The sequence below is a fragment of the Phaethon aethereus genome (assembly GCF_964289735.1).
Source record: "Phaethon aethereus genome assembly, chromosome: 8".
NCBI lineage: Eukaryota > Metazoa > Chordata > Aves > Phaethontiformes > Phaethontidae > Phaethon > Phaethon aethereus.
In genome coordinates, this window is record NC_138584.1 from 12,083,023 (window position 1) to 12,102,701 (window position 19,679).

Genomic DNA, 19,679 nt, shown 5'->3' on the forward strand with positions numbered 1-19,679 from the left:
GGCTGCCTGTGTCCACGAGTAAGCACTTCTCTGGTTGTAAACCAGATTGCCCAGTGGACACCTATCCAAGGCTCTGGACCTCTGAGGAGCTCCGAAGGGTATCTTCTACCTCTGGTGTGCTTACTGAGGTGCCTGAACTACATTTACTTCTCATGCTGAAACACTGGGTGAACAAATGAGCAGTTAGTATTACAGACTTATGTGGTAATTATGACACATGGATTGCAAGTCAGGCTGATGCAGTGCTGATCTATGTGAAGATGAATGTGTTTTCTCTTCGTTTTCCCTTCTAAAAATCAGTAAAACTGCCAAGTTTGGGATTCTCATTTTAAAAAAGAAACGAAAAAACCCCAGCCAGACCTAAGCTCATGACCTATAATTGTGGGCTGTGAGAGATGGTGAAAGACTTAATGCTATGGTATTCTCCATCTTTTTGAATGGTTTGAGTCAGCAGTTTTGTATTATGTATGGATGATGTTTTTAAAATGTAGACAAAATTCCCCAGACAGTCCTGCAATACATATTCTGTGCTAAAAAGAGTAGTTAATATTCTCAGTTGAAAAACTGACAATGATATGTGTTAGTGGTGATTTATAACAACCCCATCCATCCAGTAGGGTTTTTATTCTATTAAGTATCAATTCATATATAGAAGTCTACATACACATACACTGTTCATCAGAGAAAGAGGGGAACCTACAAATATATTAATGTACAGTGATCTATGTGAAAATTTTAGAAACCAAACAACCTGCTGTGTGACTAGACTAGTGCTGTCTATAATTCATGCTATTTTTCTTTCTATAGGCCCTTCCCTACAGAAGAAAGCGTTGATGACGAAGATGTCTACAAAAGTCTTCCTGATTTAATAGAGTATGTGGTAAAACTTCAGCTAAATGCAAGGGTTTTGCTTTCAGTTGCGTGCTATTATTTATATGATGTTATAGAATGCATAGTTTTAATGAGAATGGGATATTTATTTGATTTCAAAAGATTTCGTTTGCCATTTTGCTGACCAGGAAGAATTAATTACGAAAGCTTATCTGAATGATTGTAATACATGTGCATATATATAAAGAAGCATATTTTGTAGAGGCCTCTGGTAGCAAAGTAACTCATGAATGTGTTTTTAAATTGTCTGTCTGTCCTATGAGAATGCTTTCATAGAATTACAATATCAGTTGTACAGGACCCAAGGAAATTGTCTTGAACTTGCAAAGAAAATGCATGTTTGGATCATAATTCAAGTGGGCCGTTGCCCTAAAGTTAATGAAATTCTTTGTATGAGTGCATTTACCTCTCTGGGTAAGTGTTTGCAGGATTATGAATTACTGCGAATTCTCACATTGGCTTTGAAGTACAAGTAAGATAGACATGAACCATGTAGTATTGAATGGTAGACAGCAGCTTTATTTTTTTGAATGGTGAGGTAAACATATCTGGGCATAAAAAATTGTCAGGAAGAACTACTCCTGTATCCTATGGCTAGGATCTCTCAAGATCCATTAGGAATAGTGTTGGACAAGAGCTAGGATCAGAGCTTGCTGTTCACTAGTGCCCATCTGGCTCTGTCTGGGCTCTGGACATGTTGTATGTCACTTGCTGCGGTGTGGTGAACTAGCTGCTGTTCACACTGTGGATTTCACTTCCTTTCACTGCGTGTGAAGAAGGGAAACCCCACCATGGTTGTCATTGCTCAGTTTATCATCTTCCCTGCAAAGCTCATCCTTGTCTCCGGCAGCTGACTGGCTGTCTCATAGATAGCTGCTTTTCACTCTGTGTAGCTGAATGTGTAGAAGATAAGAGTCTGCAACTCCTACCTTCTCACCTCTGAGACCCAAGTGGGCTATAGGTGATGTGTTCATCTCTTAGATGTGGTGGCATTAGCACTGTTTGAAAATAATATTTGTATCACTTCTTAAATAGGTATACAAATTCAGTACTGGGAGACAGTCTGTCATTTAAAAAAAAGTTAACAACTCATACCAAAGAAACTGAGATTTGTAGCTCTTCTTTTGCATCAAATTACAAATACTATTCACTGAAATTTGATAGTTACATGCTGTCTTAATTCTAGAGGAAGCAATTTAAGAAGTACTCTCTTCATAATAAACAAAAGTTCCAGTGAGTGATGCAAATAGCCCATATTTTTTAAGTTTCTCTTAATTCATAAGTGTATTTGATTAAAATTAATTTAATTGTCCCTGAGTTTAAATGGTGTCTGAGGACCTTAGGATGAATTTAAGACTTTCTGTCTGAAAGAGCTGTAATAGTTAAATATTTCTATCCTTACTCTGCCTTTTTGCCATCTTTTGTTCCCTGGAGCACAGGTGGTAAAATGGAGTATGTCTGTGCTGCATCTGACACAGCTGCTAGTATTTAATGTGAAATGCTAGCACACCAGCATCACTGGCGTGAGCTGAAATGTTAGACTAGCCTGGAGCACCTGAGCTTTCTAGCTCTCCTGGGGCATGATATCTGTTGCAAAAAGAAGGGATGTGAGCAATTTCTGTCTCTGTTGAATCCCCCAAATATGTTTTTTTTAATCATTCCATCTATTGAAACTTGTAACACTTGCTTCTTTTATCCTTCTGGTGTCCTCAATTAAAAAAAAAACAACCACCCATACCAAAAAAACCCAAACCCCACCATATTTAATGACAAATTAAAACCAAGATTCACTTGGTTTCTGTATATAGTCCTGACTGTAGGCATAGTGATTTTTGTCTGGCAACTCTCTTGGTAGCAATTCTCATTCGTTTTGATTTCTTTGAAATCTTTAGTCTCTCTGCCAGTAGAGCTTCTGATGTCCTGTTCTTGGGTACTGATGATCCACTTACAGAAATGGTTGTCCTTCCTTGTTCTAGTGGACTGATGCTCGATTTGTTTTTTACTCTGAAGGATTTCAGTGTTGTCTTCCAACAGTTAAAAAATCTCAAAATTGTCAGCACATGTGATCAAGTGTCTGTATTATGACTTGACTACTTTCAATATCTTTTAGAGTTTTTTTTTATAGACATACCCTAAGAAAAGTGGGTGAAACAGATATTATGGGCTTGATATGGTCCTAGTGCAAAGTAGGCAAAACTCCATCAGGACTGACTGTAATGAAGCTGAATTAGCTGAGGGGAGAGTTGGGCATTGACTATATGCTGAGGTATTTCTGTAGTCTAGGTAATAGGAGGACACTTGTGCATACTTTATTTTGCTCAACTGTTTGATTTTCAGTTTGAAAGGTTGCTTTTTTCCTTTTCGGGTAGCTGAAGGTTGCCATGAGGTGATCAAGATACTGGCTGATGGTGTAGAGGTACAGACTCCCAGCTGCTGTCTCTGCAGTATTTAGTGTATTATACCCCAGATAATCCATTCTTTAGGTGGGAAGGAGACCTGTACCAGTGTCTTGCATCCCAGTGCAGTGGGATGCCAGGCAGTAAGGAGAGGCAGCTCCTCTTCACTGGATGTGGTGGGGAAAAAGGACGAAGGGAAAAGAGCAGCCAGACAGTACCTTGTGACAGAACTGTCCTGACAAGCTGCTTTCAGTGCCTGGTTTAGTTACTGTGTGGTTCTAAATTCATGTAGTCTTCAGTGTTGTGTTGATTTCATACATCATATTTTAAATGTGTTGAGGAAAGAAAATTAATTTCCCTTAATGAGATCCTTTCATTAGATATTTCTATCAATTAATCTGTTGGTTTACTGTAGAAATCTTTTCCTGTGAGGAGTTGTCCCTTGCAGAGCTGATAGTAATTTGCGTGTGCCACACAGCTTTTTTTTCTATTGTCTGTCTTTCAGTGAAACTGGTGTTGATGAAGATGAGGAGTTGTATGATTGCGTCTATGGAGAAGACGAAGGTGGGGAGGTTTATGAAGACCTAATGAAAGATGAAGCAGCACAGCAACCTGTACGTTTTCCAGTTCCTAGCTATTTTTGAACAATAGCAGTTATATTTTTGAAAGTTAGTATTTGTGAAATTGTCTCTTTATAGCTAGTTTCACTGAAACTTCACTCATGCTCAGTTGCACCTGGAGCTGTCATGTCAGTGTGTTATCTCCTCTGTAAAACTTTGCAGGCTGTTTTGGCAAAGGGTTGAATGTTAACTATGGTAATTTTTTGAAAGTAATGTACTTTTAAAATAAAATACAATAATTAGTTATTTTGTTAATTTTGCCAGTTATGAATAGTAAGATTTACCAGCTATTTTAAGAGCAATTACATTAACTGCTTACTTCTAAGTGTCCTACTTCCAAAATTGTTATAGTGTTGTGAAACGCTGTTGTTTTAGACATAATTTGGACAACGAATCTAATAAGGACAGCTGATAATTGTTTCCTACCAGTGAAATTCCTGCCTATTCAACCATGTCAATTTTGTTCATTAGGTTGATCTTGCTGAGAATGGGATAAGTAGCTTATTCACTTTACCATATAAAGGTACTATGGTCAATTTTCAAAGCTGTCTTGAAAAAAATCTAAACTTAGGCAATAAACTTTACTTGCTCATTGGGAGAAACCCTAACATACTTATTTGCCCTTCCTCAGAGATGTGCTTTCTTATCTGGAGAATGTTAGTGTCTGGCCGTGACAGGATATGTTTTTTAGGACAGTTGATTTCTTCCCCTGTATTGACATGAAACTATGTTGTGCTTCCTGTTGTCTTAAGTTGGTAACTTGCCTTTACTTTTCCATATTGTTTTTTAGTAATATAGTTACATGAAGAAGCAAGAAATTCTAAAGATCTTTTTTTTTTAAATTTAATTTTATTTTTTTTACCTTGTGTATCTTTTCAGTACAGGTATAGGAGATGGCTAATGTGATTTGTGCTCTCTGCTTTTATGGTGATTCCCCAAAGTTACCACTATCTTGTCTTTGGGAAGATTACTGCTTTGTTTTAATCTCTATTGTTTTGAGTATAACAACATTGTTTTCAAGCCTGTTTTTCTGTTAATACAAAATCCTGCAGGTAATGCATGTAAATCAAGGATGAGATAAGCAGAAAGTTGTTAGTTTTTCATGTTTTGCTTAATTTTGTTTACCTTCTAAAGTTTGGGTTATTTAATGAAAGCTAATAAAAAATTGAGTTGAAAAACTGTTTTATATCTAATGAAGTCACATTCATCTGCAGGCAGGATGTTTTAGAAAGGTGTTTGAGTCATAGGAAATCCTCATTGTGATCTTGTTTTGAGTTTTAATTTTATACTGAAACTCAAAATGCATTAAGTTTTGGTTTTCACATAATGAGTGTGGGTGGCTTTTTTTTTTTACAGTAACAGTTGGTAATCTCTGGCAGTTGGTAGTGTGTAAACTTTTTCTGATTTTTTCTTTCCTGTTGCAAATGTCACTCGCATATTTGTGTTTCTAGCAAATGATTAATATAACAATCGGAATCCTCATGTTCTAATTTTAGTTGCATCTTAACCTAGATACTTCAGATTGAAGAGACGTGTATTTGTTCCTTACAGAAAGTAAATGAAAATTGAAAACATGATACAGCAAAATATTTTTTCCACAACACGTAATTAATGGAGACATTACAATTGTTTTGCTGTGACAACTCTCTTGAATGTGGTAATTACTTCTGGTTTGTGATAATTTCCTCTCGGGTTTATAAAATACAGTGCATGCTAACATGACGATTTTGCACAGTTCTTTCATTTGAATCCTACGTGAGATTTCCTTGCATATGAAACCACTAGCACAGGACAATCTTCAGGTAGATACTTAGAAGAACCCAATTCAGAGTCTCCAATAGCAGCCAAAATGCTTTGCTTCTCCCTTATCCTTCATTTATTGTCATTATGTTGCAAAGTAAACTGTTCCACTACATTTTATCTAGCAGAGCTGACCTTCAAAGGCAATTTTTCTCACTTGTACCGGTATTCACACGTTATTTCTTATTTTCTCTCTCCTTTTGTTTATTGCAGTCAAATTCTAGAAGTATGTGGTACAGGTAGAAAATGGATATGTTAATTTCTGCTAAAAGTGCCTATGTGAATGATCTGTTTTGGTTAGGTGAGCACAAAATGGAAGTGAATGGTGTTAAGCGGAATCCCAGGGTTTTGTTTGCATTGCTTATATGAGAGTTGGTGAACAACAAACTCCCACATTTTGCAAATGGATATAAACTCCTATTGGGTACAACAGCTGCTGTATTGGTGCAAATACTGCAAGCAATTTGAAGAGTATTGAGCTTCACAAATGTAAAGGTGAAAAATAACTAAAAGGCTGAATAATGTCAAATTGTAGTACTTTATTGAGAGTAATTAACTATGGTTAACTGTGGTGGTGCCCGCTTCTCCCTGCCAAAGAATTTGGAAATAGGATAGATGTTGAGATGACGTGGATCATCAGATAACGCTCACAAAGTACGTTTCTACTGATAATGACAGATTGTATTTTTGCAAAATGGTTACTTCTGTCTGCAACTGATAAGGATGGCACTTTAATGTTTGTTTTGGGAAAATTAATAACTGCATTAATTAGGTTTTAAAGAGTAATTTCTGAGATAACGCAGCACCTGGTAGATGAGAGTGAGAAGCCATGTTCCAAGTTGCAGAGCTTCTTGTAGAGTTACATGGAGACAAACAGCGAGAAGAGTAAAGGAGCTATGTCAAAACAGCAAACGGAAGTGCCAGCAGTGATGGAGCTTTATGTGCCTGTATGATTTGCAACTTGGCATGTAGTTTAGGTAGTAGGAATACATTTCCCACTCTTCCTAGGTTGCCAAGCAACATTATAGGAGCTGTAGGTGGCTCATGGACAGTTTAACTGTGGCTTCCTGTTTGCTGTGGTATGCTTAGGCAGTGTGTCAAGTAGACTGATAGCAGAGAGAGGGAGTGAAAGGAATCTTAACTCTTGGACGTGCTAAGAGCTAATTGTTAAAATTTCAGTCTAGAAGTTTTGCTATTCCTGGAGGAGGAAAGTCTTTTGTTCAAAATCTCAAAGTCTTTTTCTGAATGGAAAGCACTATAGTACTAAACTTGTAGTCCTGACTCCCCCTGTGTTTGAGTAACGTCTAGTCATCAGGTCTATTAGATGCAGTATATGGATTCCCTGCACTGGGTGAAAAAAGGTAAGATAGACCTTCAGGGATATGCTGAAGGATGCCTTGGAATGTTACAAACTGATAAACAGGCTTCAGAAAGGATGTGATGGTACTACTGCTTATTAAACCACTGCCTATCGTTGTTTTTAGAGGAAACATGTTGGGTCAATTATTGCTTTTAATTGTAAGAGCCTATCCAGTTACTGTGTCAGGTCTCCAAGCTGACCTATGACCCTCCGGATGCTTTAAGTCTTGCTTGACACAAATGCTTTCATACCTTCTTCCAGGTATTTACTCCTTTATTTGAAATCAGATTTGCAAGTTATTGAAGTTGTAACACTGCAAATCTGATCTTCAGTAAGAGTGCTTGTAAACTATTTTTATGGAGTCTTGTGCTGATAATGACTTCAATTTACTATTAGTCTAGTGGTTTACATGGAAAAATCCCAGGGTCTCACTGAAGACACATGCATACTACAAGAGATCAGCTTAGAGGTCTCTGCACTTCCTGATTTGAGGACATACTCGTATTGTGCCTGAGGAGAAAGCTTCCTTTGAAAACTAAAAGGGAAAAACTGTAAATAAGGGCAGGGATTAGACTGAATCCAGTATTTATGGCAATGCAAAGTTACTTACATGATTTAGCCCCATTAAGTTTAACGGTATTATTAATTGCTGAGTATTTTCAATAAGATTTCTCAATCTGGGTGTAAATTGAATGTGACCTTATATTTCAGGTTCTGAAGTACATGCAGAGACTTCAGCGTTTTATGTCTAAACATTAACTTTTCATAATATTCCTTTGATGCAGAATTCTAGTAAAACTCTTAAAGTCATCGGCTAATTGAACATTAAAATATGCTGGGTTATTGCTATTGTCTTTGGAGGCTGCAGTACTCAGAAAATTTCAGGAAGCAGTTATCCTAATTGCTTAATTCTAAACAAATAAATACATTTGTTATCCATTAGATGCCTGTTAATGACTTAAACCTGACTCCATTGTAATTGCAGAAATATACTGAAAATGACATAAGAAGCTGTTGTCTTGCTGAAATAAAGCAAACTGAAGAGAAATACACTGAAACTCTGGAATCAATAGAGAAAGTAAGATACTACTTATAGAATTGTAACATGTATTTCTATAGCAGTCTAGAAAACATAATGGCATAGTTGATGTATATATTCATTTTTTCTCTTGCAGTTTTTCATGGTGCCATTGAAAAGATTTCTGTCAGCATCAGAGTTTGATACTGTTTTCATCAACATTCCTGTAAGTAATTGCATATTTAATGAACAGATATAAGTTTCATAGCTGGCTATGACATATTTGTGTTGTATGTTGCTGCACAAAATTATTATCTGAAATATGTGGATATTGGGGTAGTGGATAAAAAAAGGATGTGCACGCTCTTTTTTTTGCTTGAGGGAATAGAATAAGTGGAATAGTATTACTGTGTCATATAGTGAGTAGTTATGAGCTGGAGTATCTTTGATCCTTAGAAGCTGATAATTTACAGAAGATGCGTTATCTTCTAATATATGCTGGTATTTTAGTGATGGTACAAAGTTGTGCCTGTTATGTTGCCTACCACTGTATGCTGAGTGGTTCATGAGGACTTCTATAGCTACTCTGCAAATCCTTGCATCTACTGTGGCTCTGTCATCATTGAAAACATTTTAAAGTTAAGATAATTCACAGTTTTGGATTCAGAATCTGGTGCTGGAAGGGATAAGGAAATCCGCTGAAGTATCTTGGAGACCTCTTTATTTGACTGAAATCTTAAAGGTTTCTGTGATTATTACTTTGTTCCATTTAATTTTGGCCTAATCATAATAGTATTACAACTTACATATATTTTTTAAAGACATCTGCTGAATACTTATATTATCTGACTTTAAAGGAAGACATCAGACACGCTCTGAAGACTTTCTCAACACAAATGAAAGACATGTTCTTTTATGAGGCACACTGTAAAGAAAGGGTCCCCAGAGTGTGGCCCATGGGCCACATCAAAACTTTATTGCCTGTAAAAGATCACCTCTGTTTTGGCATGTCCTGCAGGCTTTCAGGGCTGTAGGAGGATGTGTTGGGGATTTTTTTATTCTGTGGGAACCTGGTCTGTAAGAATGTTTTAGTTGCTGTTCCACCACCATCCTGACAGAAGCTAAATTACGACAGTTATTACACTGATGAATTACAGGATGATACCTGACACCTTGCCATATTTGTACCACTATTAAAGTTTTCACCCTGAATCTCAATTGTTGTAATTTCCTTCTCTTTGAATATTAGTCTGAAATACTGCTACAGATATCAGTAACCTGCTTGTCTGATAGGCCTAAAACCAACCAACAGGAAACACTGTACAGGGGTATAAAAAGGGCTTACAGGCTGTAAGCACAAACTGAAAGGTCAGCCTACTCCCTACTCATTAAAAAAACGTAAGGGGTTCAGATAAGATGAAAAAAAAGAACAAAACCTGTTTATTTGAAACTAGGAAGGCAGGTAGTAAACTGTTACATTTAGGTTGTTTTACTTTGCTTTTCGTTATCAGCATTCAGTAATCTGCTCTTACTAGATGGTGCTTGTTTCTGACTCTAGTAATATTTCATAGGCATCCAAAAACATTAAAAGAAATACAGGGATTCCCTAAGCCAAAAATATGTGGAAATGCTTTGTCTGCTCAGACTTGGTGTCTGCAGCAGTTCCTCAGTAGGAAGGCTGGAGGGCAGTGGAAGCTTGTTTTAAACTAAAAATAGCTGTTATACAGAGCTCTACAGCAAACTGCAATGTGGAGAGCAAGTGTGGTGTTCTCAATGGCATGGATTTGCCTCTGTTGGAGGGTTGTAGTGAAGGATCGGTGCTTTAGGGTGATGTTATATTCCTTATATAGACTCTAAAAGGTGCTTGCTGCACAAAATCTGCTCATGTCAAAATAGATTTCATTTTTCAAGAAAAAAAACCCAAAAAACACCCCAAACCACTTACCAGTCTAGAGTGCCTTTCATTAGGGCTCAGATTTCAAAGTTCTGTCCTATAAAATATATGTATGGTTCTATATTAGTGTGTGAATCTGTGTACGTGTATGACTGTGTATATATATGTATGCATTTGTATGTACATATGTCTAAGTATATATGTGTGCACACATAGATGCATTTCTGTACAACTGTGCATGTATTTGAATCACAACATATATATGAACATGTAGAGAAAGAGAGTGAGAGATGGAAGTATATGTAACAAACTGAAATGTTGGAGCTTGCATTAACTTACGATGATGTTAACATCAGTTTAATTTAAAACTTGACTTTGAATTGGAGAAAGAAGCTTAAAAAGGCATTTTGTCCCCTTAACATTAAGCTGTTTTTCAGGAATGTTGCTTAGTTGAGTCTCTGTGCACTCCCTAGAAAATGTGTTCCTGTAATATATTAATCAGGAAGCATTTCTATAATAACTTCCTTGTCTGCTGCAACTTCAGATTCTGAGGATACGGCCATACAATTGCTAGCAACTGAATTTGATCTGTTTTAAGTTTTTGCTCCCTCACCTGTGATGTGATGATTGACCTTGTGTGTACTCTTAGTTTTCATCAGTGTGGAGTGAAATGTGTTCACTTGGTTCACAACTCAATATTGTGTATTATTTTTGAAGTATATAATTTACTGCATTAAACCATCCTCAGTGGCTTTTTTTTTTAAATAGTTCTCTATTTTTCATTGTACTGGTCTGTACACTGCTTATGGTCAGTTATCTTGATTTCAAAACTTTTTAACCTGTTTTGACTTGATTTCCTGTAAATTTTCTGACATTATCCATACAGTATTAAGGCTGATGTAATCTTCTATAGTTGCTTAGAGATTTTTGTATGATAGTGAACAAGTAAGGTGTGTTGCTGCTATACTCAAGGAGCAAATCTTTCTGCAATATTCTTGCCTTTCTCTTGGCCATTAGTTGCCTGCTGTATTGGGAAACACATTACGATTGCAGTTAACTTAGCACTAGAACATCACTAATTGACCAATGTAATGTACAAAACTAATTTTTCACAGCTCAGGGATGTGAATCATTACTTTATCTTGTCACTAAAGCATTTACTTGACTTGCTTAATTTTAAAATTATCATTATGAAATGAAGATGAATTAACAGTCCATGTTCCAAGCTAGAATAAATTAGTCGCTAATAGGTAGTTCTTGGACTTCAGTTTTTCTTGTCGCATTCTATGGAAGATGTGGCAAACCTTGAAATTAGGTTCTACTCTCAAATTATCTGTTTTCCAATTTATTGAAATTAATGGATCTAACATGAAATAATTTATATTCAAAGGTTTCAGTTGTTCTGTTTTTAAAAACCTTTCTCCCTCCTCATTACTGTTTTTAAGGATTTGGTGAAAATTCACAGGAATCTAACACAGGACATCAATGATTCCATTGTTAACAAAAATGATCAGAACCTGTATCAAATTTTTATTAACTACAAGGAAAGGTAAGATTTATGCAGTCTTACTAACTGTGATGACCTATGCTCAAATTGGTAAAGTATTTTACCATCCTCTTGTTTGGTGAATACTTCTGAAACAGGATTGAATTCGATGTCAGTATACTTATTAAGCTAGTATTTGGTGTTTTGAGCCTGGAAGTCAAAGTGTAACCTATTGCTGTATGATCCCTCCCTTTTCCTACCCCCAGTTTTGGCAGTATTGTTACATAGACAGGTAACACCTACGTTTTGAACAAAACTTACATAGCTTATTTTGTATAGGGTTTTTTTCATGCAAATAATCCCAGGTATTTTATAGCATGTACCTGTATTGTTTGAGAGAGAGAATGTTATAGAAGGGGAAGAAGGGGGGGAAATATGGCAAGGATATATATTAAGGCTATTCCAGGTTAAAGAAAACAGAAGAGGTCATAACTTGAAAGGAGAGAAAGCAGGTGCAAAAGAGAAGAGAGGAGGCAAGGGTCTTACCCTACCCTGCAGTCAAAGGTGTAAAAGCAAAAATAAAGCAAACATGCTCTACCTTCAAACTGAAAAATAGCCAAGCTGATGACAGGATAGCTGTGGCAGCATGTCATGCCCTGTAGGCTAATTGACAATATTTTTACCCACCTTTTCAGATTGTTTTTTTTTTTTTCTGCCAGCACTGGACAACTGTTGGACTGTATAGATGAACTTACATGCCTGTGGCAGTTGGCTGAAAAACACTTGTACTACGGGCTACAGTGCTGACCTACCTTGAAGTAACCCTTGTGTTGTGGTTAAAAATGAGTTCCTTCTGGGACTGGAGAGGGAAAGACCTGTGGGAGCTAATTGGATTTGCTTGAGGGTGATGGGGAAGGAGGATTGTTGCAGTAATAACAGGCTTGTGAGAAATTGGGCAGCAGCATCTGGAAAACGTTAGACAGGAGAGTTGTTTTCTGAGGGAGGAGGATGTCCCAGGCTGCCCATAAACAGTCTTGCCTCCAGAGACCCTCTGTCTCAGCTTTTATGTTGGAGCAGGACATAGTTATTTCCCAGGCTTTCTGCTGACTTTCTGCTGCTGTAGGAAGGGACTAGAGGACAAGAAGTTTTTCTGGAAAATGCTTCTCTTTCAAAAGTAGTTCTGAGATGTGTGCTAAAGGGGCAACAAAGGACACTGGGACAAAACCTCAAGTTTATATGAATACAAAATGGAAAGAGATGGAGGTAGAGCCAGTGTCATGTTAAAAGTAATCAGAAATGGTAAGTGTTAAATTAGTGTCATCTCTTTCATTGTGAAAAAAGAATGGTAAGGATTAGGCAAGGGAAAAAGAAATCTAGGAGACCCTGATGAAAAGCTCATGGGAACCCCCCAAAAAAGGGATTTGAAGCATACAGAAAGAATCACCTCGAGAAGTATATGAAAAGGTGAAAGGAGACAGCACTTTGCAATGGGACTAGCAGAAAGAAGCACTTCGAACAGGGGCAAGAAACTCCTGTCATAAAACCAGTCTCCTTCAAGAAGCATTCCTGCTCTTGACAACTATTGAAAATATCTTGAGTTTTCATACACTATTATGTTGATCTGAGAGCTCACAGGATATAACATGGTAGAAACTGTTGGAGATGGATCAGTTTGGGTAACTTACAAGTTCTTTAAAGGATAGCTGTAATTAATCCTGTTAAGCCTGTGTTATAGAATTTATTCATTACAACCTGTAATTAATCCTTTTAAGCCTGTGTTACAGAATTTATTCATTACAACCTTGGAAATCTGCAGTGTTGTAAATACTACAAACCGTTGTTCTGTTAAACAGCAGTTACACTGCTTTTTAATGAGTCCTGTATTTATCAGAACATATACATGTGAATATTAAAGGAAATTGCAATGCTGTTAAAGCATTTTGAAGGTAGCTCAAAATTGTATTTTTCTGAGTATTTTTCCCTGTATTCATGCTGTCCATTGAAGTCTGTGGCTAAATCCTGTCCTTGCTTATTTAGGCACTGTTCCTTTTGGAAGGAGGATTGTTACCAATGTATTTGTGAAAAATGATCAAGGATTGTTCTTAAATAAGCAAATGTTCCTTTTATTTTTTATCTCTTGCTCTGATTTAGATTGGTTATTTATGGACAGTACTGCAGTCAAGTGGAAATAGCGATATCATGCTTAGACAACATCTCTAAGACAAAAGAAGATGTTAAATTGAAGTTAGAGGTATCAGTATTTTTTAACGTGTGTGTGTGTGTGTGTATATATATATATATATATATATATATATATATAAAAAAAACCCCACGTGCTTCTATGAATATGCCATGCTTTCATCCAAGTCAAAAACTTTATGGTTGAAAAACTGGCTGGACTGATACATGAATGTGTTTCTCTTCCTCTTACTTTTTTTGGAGCTTCTGATCAAATGAATATGCGAGCTGTTGTGGTGTACATCCTCACACTGAAGTGAATTGAGTTTTGCCAGTGACATCAGTAGGGTTAGGGTTCTTTTTTGGGAAGTGATCACCAGTGATACCCTTCTGTTTATTGTGACATCTCAGCCAAGAACACCGAACTGCAGTATCACTTCAGGTTGGGAGGGACCTGTAGGCTGAACAAGCCCAGGTACCACAGCCTCACAGGGCTTGCTGTTTGCCATGACCCCTGGGTCCTTTCCAGCAGAGCTGCTCCCTAGCTGGTCAGCCCTCAGCATTAGTGTGTCCCTGCTTAGTGCATACCAGCTGAAGGACTTTGCCTTCATCCTTGTTGCCTTCATGTGAGGTTCCTGGTGGACATGCCCTGAAGAGTGGCACCTGTACCTCCAATCCGGTGTTGTCTGCAGATTTGCTGTGGGTGTCCTCTGTCTTTTCCTGCATATCATTGCTAAAGATATTAAATGGGAGGGGTCGCTGGATAGACCCCTGAGGAGCTCTGCTTGCACCTGTCCCTTAGGTAGTGTAGGAAAAATTAGTCACTGCTCTTTTTGAGCCACATGATCTAGCCAGTTTTTCATACATCTAGTAGTTCATTCATCTGGAGAATAACATCCCAGCTTGGATATCAGGATTCCATGGGAGATGATGTGGAAAGCCTTGGAAAAGTCAAGGTAGACTCTCCCCACCCATTCACAGATCTAGTCATTTCATTGTGGAAAGTGGTCAAGTAGGTGAAGCATTGATTTACCTGTGGGAAATCCATGCTGGATGTTCCCAGTCACCTTCTTCATCTGTCCAGAAATTGCTTCAAAGAAGGCTTGCTCCATAATTTTTGCAGGGGCTGAAATGAAACTGACTGGCCTGTAGTTTCCAAGATTAGCTTTTGCTTTTTTTGAAGGTAGGTGTAATATTTGCCACCTTTGCTGTGTTTATAGGCAATGTTGTTCCTTTTTTTGAGTATCTAGACCCAGTCTCTTTCTGCTTAGCTATTACTGCCATATCAACTGCTTTCCTTCATTTTGTTGATATTCTTTTTCTCAAGCTTAGTATAGTTGCTTGGCCCGTATATCACTGAATTTTCATATATATCACTTCAATATTTTTATTTTTCTAACTCTTTTGTCTTATACTTTCTTCTGTTTTGAACTAGGAATGTTCCAAGAGGGCCAATAATGGGAAATTTACATTGAGAGATCTTTTAGTGGTTCCAATGCAGAGAGTGCTAAAATATCACCTACTGCTCCAGGTATTTTAATTTTGAAATTTAAGGGGGCTGAGAGCAAAACTGTGATTGTTTATCATCAGTGGATTGTAAGAATGAGCGCTAAAGGTTGTTATTAAAGGGTGGTGATTAACATTTCTATAGATTTGAGGCTGATTTGTTATGAAATAAAATCCAGTCAAGTGTGGGTTTTCTTAGAGATCATTCCTCAGAGCAGAAGCATGTCTGGGGAAAAAATAATACAGCACAATTGTTTCCTCAGTATCTGAACCTTTCATTATTGGTATGTTTAAAATGCTTGGTAGTACCAAACTATAATCATGATAGTCTGAAATGTGAACCATTACCCCCCAAAAGAGGAAGCTGGACTATACTTACAGCATACTTTTAAGGCACTTCTTTTCTGTCATAAATTACAGTAAAGCCATATTTATTTTGAAATGCTTCTTGTTATAACACACAAAGTGTTAGCTTTTGCAGTTAGTCTTGTAATAAGGGTAGAGAGTCTTATAAATTTAATTTGATAGCTGTGCCAGGAGACTCATTAGTTCAGCTACAAAGAATATATTACTATATTAGACTGTCAACCCTGCTGATGCTTGTAAAATGTCATTTTAAAAAGATCTACTACTTGTATGTGAAGCATAATTTTGACTCTGCAGAGCAACATACATTCTGTAATAGTAAATTTTTTGAAATATTTCTATGAATCATCAATATTTTGATCAATGGAAAATTGGAAAAACCAAAATGAATGGTACAACTGCTTTTTAAAAAAATTTGAGATCTGAGTCATGACTTTATAATCAACCTATATGTTATGAAAAGATGATATACAATATGTCACTATGCTCTAGTGTGACACTATAGTATACATTGTACAAGAGAGAAATATTTATAGACTTGGAAATAAAAAAATCCAATAAATTGTTAGAATTGTAATGTGAAGTATACTTATTCCTCATTTCCTAGGATTTTAGCAAGATACTATGTTAGCTGAAATGTATAATTCTATTTGCAAATTATAAAGAAGAAATAACCTGTTTCCCCAAGAGGTTACTTTTTCACTTTATGAAACCAAAAAACACCCTTTTATTTTCCATATGGGAAGTGGCTAAAAAGTTCTTTAAACATTTACATTTGATTCAGATGTCTACTGAGTCAGCTTTATCTTAGGCATAATGAGACAGTGACTTCTTTTAAGCAGTTGCACAGTTTAGCTGAGATTTTATTGCCAATGCATCCCTCTCTGCAGACAAGTGCATGCTTTGGAATGGGATGACATACTGTGTAGTAACGTGCGAATGAACTCAAGCGTTTACCTGTGTGCACATACAGTAATGATCTGATCAGCAAGTTTTAAGTGCTAGACAGACCAAATCAGCTTCTAATGATGGTTCATTATCAGCTAAAGTCAGTATTTAGGCTATACAGCAATCATTCTTAAACACTTGCTAATTATCTGTTTGCAGTAGTTCCCACTCAGTTATAGGCTACTCACTATGGGGATGAAAATGTGAATTCTTGTGTTGTGTTTTCTGGTTTTGGCTTTTTTCTTTTTTTGGGGGGGGGGTGGGGGTGGGGAGGTGGGAATGAGCAATGACACCTTCAGTTTATGAACTGACAAGCAGTGGGTGAAAAGTGTTAACTGCTCTGTCCGCAGGAGCTGGTAAAGCACACTACTGATCACATGGAGAAAGCAAATCTAAAACTAGCACTTGATGCAATGAAGGTAAGTATTCATGGCAATGAAGTATTTATATCTTTGTTGGCATTTAAAATAGTAGTTCAGAACTGTATTTCCTGCAGGAGGTTCCTTATTTCAGTTTACTTCTACATCTTTTTGCTGTCATATAATGAGATGAAAAATGGGTATTTCAATAATGTTCATCTCGCTTCCAAAATTTAGGAACATTTCTACCACTGTAAGTCAGTTCTAATCAAAGTCAGTAGCTTCCCGGTGAGACGAAGGCAGTTGTCTTGTAAAGAAAGACTTTTTTTACTGTCACCTTAATATGATCTCTGTGGCTTTACCTTTGAAAGCATGGAGAAAATACATCTCCAAGTATCTTTCTGGAGGTAGAGTATCGGTCTCTGTACATTCACCTGCGAGTGGTACAAACAAGTGCTTCATAGAATAGCTGTACTGCCTTGTGTACTAAGGTAATATATGTGTTCCTTTGCACAGCTTCAGAGATGAAGTGCAATTCTGCTTCAGTTAGCTTTATGGCATGAAATGTGACATTCATGTGCTGGAATTGTGAAATTTTTTCTATCATTCATGGGGAAAGAAGCCAATGCAGCATAGGTCATATCTCCTGTTGTAATCTGTATGGTTCACAGAAGATGCTGAAGTCAGACTAAGTTAGCTTTGGGTCACGTGGCTGTCTCGTATTATATGACTGTCTGCCTTGAATGCCTGGAATACACACTGGCTCACAAATGAGATTTTTGGCTCCTCTTTTTTGTTGTCTGGTTTTCTGCAGTGAATGCAGAGTGCCACCATGAGAATCTCCTACGGAGAGATGCCTGAAATGGGCTGGCACAGCGTTGCTTCCATCTAGTGGCAAGACGTGCATCCTGGCCGCTGCTAATTGGCTAGGAAAATAACCCTGGTTTTTATTCCCCCCCTTTCCCTCTTTTTCTTTTGCATTTGCTAGCTTGCTTCATTGTTTTTGGTGGCTGTTGGACTGAAAATAAGAGAAATATTTTGCCAGAGTGACTGTGGTAGTTATGTGCTGGCTGGCAGGACATGACCAGCCAATTAAAAAACCCACAAAACATTCCCATCCCGCCCCTAACCCACAAAAAAACCCAGGTATGAGCATCTCTCCTTGAGGTTGCATCATTGTTTCCCTCACAATTTACTGTATCTTCTTAGAATAATCCCTGCCAGCGTAGTAGAAGTAATTGTGCAGCATCAGTAAGTTGCTTCTAAAAACCCTGGTGTGTCTGGTCGAAAAGAAAATGTCTTTGGGAAAACTGCCAGCGAAGTGGTACTGCCTCCTCCCCCCTGAAAATTCTAGTAGGGATTATGCTGTCAGATTTCTCTTAGTGGCAAGGAAAGAGGTTATTTAATATTTACAGTAACTCTTTTAAGACTGATGTGAATGTATCCTGCACAGATTCATTTGGGAAGCTAGCACAATTATTGCAGCTCTTCTTAGATTCTGATTAAAAATGTCTTAGGAAGAAGATGTGTCTTTCTCCCACCTGCCAAATTTGTGACCGTACTGAAGGGGTACTGTAAAAGCAAGTTGTGAAGATCAGAATGCCTTTTCCAGCTGCTGCTCGCAGCATCCCTGACCTTACCAATTACCACTACTGCTCACTTCTCATCTCTAGCCATAAACAGAGAAGCCCCAGCAAATTGTCACTATTATGCAAGCATGTTCAGAGGATTTTAAAGGCTTTAGTCAAATGTGTACGGTACATGTTCTGGTAAAGGGGACAATAATGATCTCAACCTGCGACTTCAGGTAGTGTATCCTATTAAAAGCCCCATTTAAATTCTGCTGTGTAATGGCTTCTCTCTGCTGTGCAACAGTAAGAGCAAGATCCTTCTACTGGGGCAGTCGCTTCTTCTCGCCTAATAAGCATCCAGGTTTATGATATGTTTACACCTTACAGGCTGCTCTTGAGCTGTCTTACATACATTCTCTGCTGTATGCTTTGTTGACCTTCTGTCTTATTCTCAGATATTGGATGTTGTTCTCTGCTTTTTTGGACCATAAGTGTGCTGCATAAATTACATTTCCATCTTTAATCTTGAAAATAAGACATTAACAAAATTCAGAAAAAATCAGCCCTTTTTAACAACTAATTATGTGTTTCCTTCTTTCTTGCTACTAAATTTGTGTTCCAATAGATAAAGAAAGTTGTAAATATGATGGAAGATATGCGGAGGCTTTTCTTCTTCTTTAAGCATGCGTGTTGGTAATTCTTGAACATTAACAAGACTTTTTTAAAAATAAATGACTAAATATGCAGAGAAATAAAAGGCAAAATTAGAAATAAATTTGCCAAAATAATGTATTCAAGTGGTCTGTTACAGAAAAGTGTGGTGTTCTTTTTTTCCTTCTTCTGTTGATGCTCTAGGACTTGGCTCAATATGTAAATGAAGTAAAGAGAGATAATGAAACGCTCCGTGAAATTAGACAGTTTCAACTATCAATAGAGAATTTGGTACGTGGTAGTTTTCATTTATACAGTTTTTAAATCACTTTTGATCAAATGTATTGATAGATGTAGTTTTTCCTCATTTCATGTGAGATTGTAGTACTCTTGGTGATATTTAAGTATAAGTACGCTTGGTCTAGAATGACATAAACGTTTAAGTACAGAAATCTCTGCTATTTTGAGGGTCTACTGTAGTTAAATATATTTGCATAGTTAAAGATCTGTATTTGTACAGTGATTCAAGTGTTTTTGTAATAGGAAAAATTTTCCCATTTGAAGAGAAAAATGGAATGGACTGATTGTTTATTGCATTTAGTTTAGATGATAGTGAGGAAAACGTGTTGTTTACA

At 37.1% G+C, this 19,679-nt stretch overlaps 1 protein-coding gene across 1 annotated transcript in view; it reads left to right on the forward strand.

Annotated features, from left to right (window-relative positions):
• Positions 1–19,679, forward strand: part of VAV3 (vav guanine nucleotide exchange factor 3) — a gene marked incomplete at both ends in the record, with an annotated part of 168,268 nt that overhangs the window by 60,010 nt on the left and 88,579 nt on the right. The window contains 9 exons of the mRNA XM_082003020.1: positions 808–873; positions 3,793–3,901; positions 8,053–8,145; positions 8,243–8,311; positions 11,425–11,528; positions 13,617–13,716; positions 15,079–15,174; positions 16,814–16,882; positions 19,249–19,335. Coding sequence (XP_081859146.1) covers positions 808–873; positions 3,793–3,901; positions 8,053–8,145; positions 8,243–8,311; positions 11,425–11,528; positions 13,617–13,716; positions 15,079–15,174; positions 16,814–16,882; positions 19,249–19,335 — 793 coding nt within the window. The remainder of the gene's footprint in view (positions 1–807; positions 874–3,792; positions 3,902–8,052; positions 8,146–8,242; positions 8,312–11,424; positions 11,529–13,616; positions 13,717–15,078; positions 15,175–16,813; positions 16,883–19,248; positions 19,336–19,679) is intronic.